We start from the raw sequence: 6023 nt of genomic DNA on the forward strand, positions 1-6023 counted from the left end.
CGTAGTCTGAACTCTACTTCTCTTGTTTGAAACTGGATCATCCTCTGCATCAATTAGAAAAGATATTTCAAACTAGATTAATGAGGCGCGTTAGGTTTTACAGTGTCTGTTCTGAGGCCTGAGCAAATCTTTTTCGAAAGTGGAGCCCCCTGCACCAGAGGCTGCACTGGTCACTGGCCCTGCACTGAGCATTAATCAAATCTGACATCCAAGCAAACTGCATGACTCTTCACAACAATCACTGACTCAGAGGGCAGGTTTCAGGCACACGCAGCACAAGCTTTGAGATGGGGTGACATTGCATAATAAATGTAGAACAATAATACACTTAATAAGACTATTCTCACTAAGTACTCTTTACAGTGATACTTACACCTGCCTAAAACTTAACATTATCTGTTGTGATACCTCAGCATGATTTTTAATGCCCCTCTCATACCAGGTATCTTGATTCATGTCAACGACTGATTTAGGATACCTTGTTAGATAATGCTAAAATGTTTGATGTGATGACATTCAACATCAAAGCAGCATTAAATGCAGTTGTGACATCTTGTTGACAGAGTGAGTGCAGAGAAAGTTGTGCACTGAACATTAAAGGGGACATATTACGAAAATTCCACTTTTGTAGTGCTTCTACACGTTAATTTGGGTATCTGGCATGTCTACCGTCCCAAAAACAACTCAAACGATTTGTTGCAGCTTCACTGCTCCCACTGCGGGGCTGCGCTGGGGAGCTTGGGCTCTTGCAGCCAGGCTCACCGGGGATGAGGGGGGCAGGGCACTCAAAACATGTCAATCTGAGGAGGGCTGTTTTAGACAGGGTAAAAAGGTGCTGTTTTAAATGATCCTTGTGGTATTTTGACCAAAATATTTTACAGACATTTCATTAAGACCCCAAGGAGCCATATCAACTGTGGTAAAATGGGCATAATATGTCCCCTTTAAACTGTAGCTGTTTCTACCCAGAGTGAATGTTGACTTCGAGAGCCAGTCCGTCTGCCCAGCGGGACTGTTGAGCAGCGCTATTGATCCAGACAAACTACCCCCAAGCCACTTCTTTGTGGTCAACATCACAGAGGTTAGTCCCCTACATTTACCTTGGTTTTTCAAAAAAGAGATACTGTGGAGAAAAGCTGTCTGTGAGGTCATTTATAATGAGCGTCTCTTAACTGTGATCTCTGCTGCAGGTGGTGGAGGTGGGACATTTCTGGGGCTTCCAGGCAGATGAAGCCAGTTTAGAGATGCAGCGCTGTCTGACAGCTGAGATCAGCAAACACACACTGAATCCTATACCTGTGTCACTCTACCCCAACCTGAGGTGTCTGGCTCTTTACTCCGAGGTCAATGAGCACAGTTCGTACTACCGTGCCAAGATCCTGCACATCCGTGGCAATACAGTGGAGGTAAATATCGCTCACAGCTCTCTGATCAAATTGTAGCGCACCCTTTATATTTTCACACATGCAATATGTTGCCATTGTAGAACCGATTGAAGAAGCAAAAGAGACCATGTTCTCTTGCATGAATGTGCTTCAGGTTGCTCAATACAGCAAATTTAATGCCAGAGGAAAAGTTTTCACAATGTTCTACAGTTATGAGGCTAAGTTTCAGACCATCCGATCCATCTGATCCAGTCAAATACCAGGAAGATGCATTTGGCAAGAAATTAAAATTATATAGGAGCCGTGAAAATACAGTTTTATACAGTTATGTCTGGTCATAACTTATCCTTAACAGGACTGTGTGATAGCAGTTGTTCTTGATGTATCAGAGAACAAAACGTTTCCCTTAACTCTGCAGGTTTTCTTCTTGGACTTTGGTAACACAGCAGTTGTTGCCTGCAGCAGCCTCAGAGAGCTCCCCGCTGATATTCTGCTTTACCCTTTCCAGGTAGTAAAACTGAGTGGCATATTTCTGAGCCACTGTCCAATCTTTAAACACATATCAACATTTCAACACTTCTTAGGCTCATGAGTTTCAAGTTTCCGGGATGCGTCCATCAGCCCAGTCCATCATCCATGGGAACCAGTGGAGCAGCCGAGCCCGCGATCGCTTCCGCACACTGGTGAAGGGCAATTCACTCATCGTGTCAGTGTACTCCATACTCCACAATGTCATGCGTGTTCAGCTGCTCATCAACACAGAGACAACAACCACCAGTGTGGTAGACATCTTGGTGGAGGAAGGACATGCGGTCAAGGCTGAAGAGAGCTTTGATTCCAAGGTGATTAGAGTTAAAGTGTCTGAGCCTTAAGAAAAGATCTCTCACACATTGGCCGATAGTACTTCCATACACATGCCACAGTTCACATATACACATCTGTTGACAAATATGAAATATTGGAGATCCTTTATAGAAGGTCTAATGCTTTATGAAAGAACATCTTAGCACAGAATTCAAAATGACGTATACAAATGCTTTGTTTATCCGAGTCAAGATATCTGCCTGTGTGCTCTTGGCAGGAAAACCACGAGGTGCTGATGTCCCTGTACAAGGACATGGAAACAGGGAAATATGTCCCTAACTCTGTCAGCAGCTCCTGGAAGGATCGCAACAAAGAGGAAGTGGAGCTCATTGATGACCTTCTCGCTCACTTTTCCAAGAGCAACCTCACCATTTCAAAGAAAAGGGTAAGAAACACTGCTATATTTATATTTGTACCGAAAATGTTCTCATAGTTATTGATTGCAAAGCACGTAAAAACATTTTAACAAAGGTTTTAGATACCAAATGACATTAAAAAGAACTAAATAATTGAATAAATGTACGGAAAATCAAGAAAAGTATTTTCTATTACAATGGGTTTGTGTGGGATGCCTTAATTTTGGTAGTGATTGGTTTCGGCCAGGAGATGGCGCCATCTCAGTGGTAGTTGGTGCTCATTCAGAGGCACACCCATCCTGTCTGACAGAACAATGAGGACAGGGTGACCACGGCTCGAAATCACACCCACCAATGGCTGCATGAATAAATCAGGTCATGTGTGTCTGCTGCCTTCCCTCTGAAACCACAGGTTAAGGTGTTTGGACCGACCAGTCCTTACCAGTCAAGCTTCCAGAGCTTGAACCAAAAGACCTTCTACAAGTAAGCAACACAACAGAGACCGACACCACTTTAAAGCTGCAGGTTTTCAATGCTTATGAGTGTGTCCTCCTCCAGGACGGTGTGTATAGAGAGGAGCAGCATCAACCTTCTGGCGCTGAATGAAAACCCTCATGACAAACATCAGAGGATGCTGGTGGCTGGATCTGTGTCAGTCAACTCCTCAGGTAGCTGATACAAAGTGTGTCAGTTATTAACACCACTAATCAATATTTTAATGTTGACGACAAATCAAGTTACAATGTACAATTTGATAGCCCGCATCTAAATGTCAGCCAACTCCACAGTCTTCCTTACCCATACAGAACTGTATCAGTGATCTAATACAGATTTTTTTTTTCCTCATCAAAACTCATGAATTATTTCCTGGGAAATCTTTGAAACTTGAAAAAACCTTGATCTCATAACGGTAGAGAAAGTGATTTAAAGAATCCTGCATCTGCCACTTGTCTGCATCCATACCAACATCAATTCAGTAGATTCATGTTAACCTGCTGACAAATGAGCCAACAGACAGGGATGAAAACATAACCTCCTTGGTAGAGTTAACCTGCTGGTGAACAGAGAGAACAGGCTGCAGATGCATCTTTTCTAGGTATTTTGGTAGAACACTGTCATGTGACCGGAAACGCGATTCAAGATTAAAAACTGCTGTTGCTCTAACTACTGAATATGAAAAATTGACCACACATTTTTCAGAAAACTTAAAGGCTATGATAAGCCCTGGTTGTGGGGTTCGTCAGCTTGTTTTTATTCTGGGATTTTTTCAGATTGTGTGTTTGTGTTGCAGGAACACGCATTCTTCTAAGAGATACCACCATCATGCCAGACATCCCCGGGCTGCCTTCACTCATTACCTTGCTCTTCACCCCCATCATGGAGTTACGGTCAGTCCGACACAAAGTCCTACCTCTGCGCATCTTTATAGGTGGCACAGTCAATACAGGTGTCATGTCAATTTGTATGTATTTTAGCACTAATGAAGAGGGGACCTGCTACACCGGCGCCATCTGTGGCCTCGGCTGCAACAGTCAAGCACAAGAGGGCATCCTACCGGAGCATGACATCGAACTCGCCTTTGATGTCAAGTTTGATGTGGAGGACATCACTGAGGTAACAGCTGACACCAGATGGAGAGAGAAGGAGATGCTGGGTCCTTACAGGGGACAGGAACACAGATTTCTTCAGATCTGTGTCAATCATCTGCTCAATCTGTGACGGAACAGGGATTTTATACTGTCCCTCTCTTTCTCTCCAATAGATAATTTTCACTTTTTTCAGCTCATGCACTGAGACTAAAGCACAGCTCACTTTTCTCCCACACTAGTCCCAGAAACATAGGAGGTGAAAGTGTACCTGATGACGGAACGCATTAACAGGAAGAGAAGGAGTAATATTTTATTCATTCCTTCATGGAATTTACCTTTTGATGGGGAACAAATTTCCTCATCTAGATATTTTGGTATGTTTTTTTTATCCCAGTATTTCAATCGCTACTAGTACATGAACAAAAATGTAACTATTGTTACCGCTATAATAAAACAGTTGTAAATGGAACAAGAGTGATCCACAGCACTAGATCTGAGGCACCGGATCAAAACGCTCATTTAAAAACTAATCCTTGTTTGACAACACTTAAAACCTGAGAGTTCAGAAAAGCTGGCATAATTGACAACGTTCATTTACATAAGCTTTAATTTCACAGCCTCTGAAGCAGATGGACATGAAAATATTTATAGATATTAAATACTGCATTTACCCTAAATTTGCGAAAATTTATAATAAATAAAGTAAACCCATTCAACTCAAACAGGTCTCTTCTTCCTCCTCCTCCAACACTTCTGTGTTATTTTCTTTCTTTAGATAAACGCCTTACGAGGGGCTATAAACTCTCTGGTGTGTGAAGGAACGAGTGGCACGCTGCATCTGAGGCCTGACCGGATCAGCCACCTGCAGGAGGACTGTCGGGAGCGCCTCTTGAGGTCAAACACAATCGCACACAGATCAAGTTTAAATGTTCTGATTAATGACTATATAAGGACACCACTTCAGAAAAGTAAAGGCAAAATATCGAGAATACAAACGCACTCATTATTAAAGTTTAAAATAAAATGTAAACCTATATCATCCTGTTAAGAACTACATAAATTGAGATACTGTCACGTCTCATCTCCTAAAATTGAGGGGTCTGGGTTTATGGCCAGTATCACAGGTTGCCACCCTGTTGAGAATTGAGATGGTTTGGCTTTCATGTCTTGTCATTGGTTCAATTAGTGTCTATTCATTTTTCGAATCCCTCTACACGGTGTATTGTAGACTTTTCACCAAGTCGCCCCCGAGGGAAGCTGTCACTCCGAGAAACTACGAGAAAACGGAGAAATGGAACCAGGTGTGTTAACATGAGACCTCATCCATATCTGACAGCTTTTGGCACGTTAAAGTTTTGTGTGTGTTAAGTTTGTGTATTGGTGCTGCAGGTGGAGCCCTCTATGAGGATGAACATCGTGGAGCCAGGAGGTAGAGGTTTTGTCTACCAGCTGCATCCGGTCACTCTCCTCAACTGAACAAAATCCTGAATCGTTCTTCTTGTTTTAAACTGATTCTAATTTGTTAATATTGGCAGTCACCAAGAATTTTTATTTAAGGTTCTGAGAACTTTATATGTTTGACATTTTATGTTATATTTGAACTGTCCCTTTTGGTGTCACAGTAGAGTTCAACCCTCTCTTTGTTCTGAAGTGGGTTTTTCTAGATTGTTGTAATGTTGTTCAGCAGTGGACATAAAAAAAATTGTTTGTAACAGATGAGACTCATCAGTCATTCTTCCTTCAAGCCGACTCCCCACACACTGCCAAACCAAAACCTTATCCCTAAACATGACCAATTCATGCCTAACCTTAACCAACCACAACCCACA

General features: G+C 42.3%; 1 protein-coding gene across 1 annotated transcript in view; it reads left to right on the forward strand.

The window, feature by feature from the left end:
- tdrd9 (tudor domain containing 9) overlaps positions 1–5955 on the forward strand; it is an 18755-nt gene extending 12800 nt beyond the window's left edge. The window contains exons 24-35 of the mRNA XM_053434045.1: positions 970–1081; positions 1191–1406; positions 1804–1893; positions 1970–2227; positions 2467–2634; positions 3018–3088; positions 3164–3273; positions 3897–3993; positions 4081–4219; positions 4970–5088; positions 5423–5495; positions 5584–5955. Coding sequence (XP_053290020.1) covers positions 970–1081; positions 1191–1406; positions 1804–1893; positions 1970–2227; positions 2467–2634; positions 3018–3088; positions 3164–3273; positions 3897–3993; positions 4081–4219; positions 4970–5088; positions 5423–5495; positions 5584–5670 — 1540 coding nt within the window. The 3' untranslated portion in view covers positions 5671–5955. The remainder of the gene's footprint in view (positions 1–969; positions 1082–1190; positions 1407–1803; positions 1894–1969; positions 2228–2466; positions 2635–3017; positions 3089–3163; positions 3274–3896; positions 3994–4080; positions 4220–4969; positions 5089–5422; positions 5496–5583) is intronic.
- The last annotated feature ends 68 nt before the right edge of the window (positions 5956–6023 follow it).

Source organism: Pleuronectes platessa, chromosome 11 (genome assembly GCF_947347685.1).
Source record: "Pleuronectes platessa chromosome 11, fPlePla1.1, whole genome shotgun sequence".
Lineage (NCBI taxonomy): Eukaryota > Metazoa > Chordata > Actinopteri > Pleuronectiformes > Pleuronectidae > Pleuronectes > Pleuronectes platessa.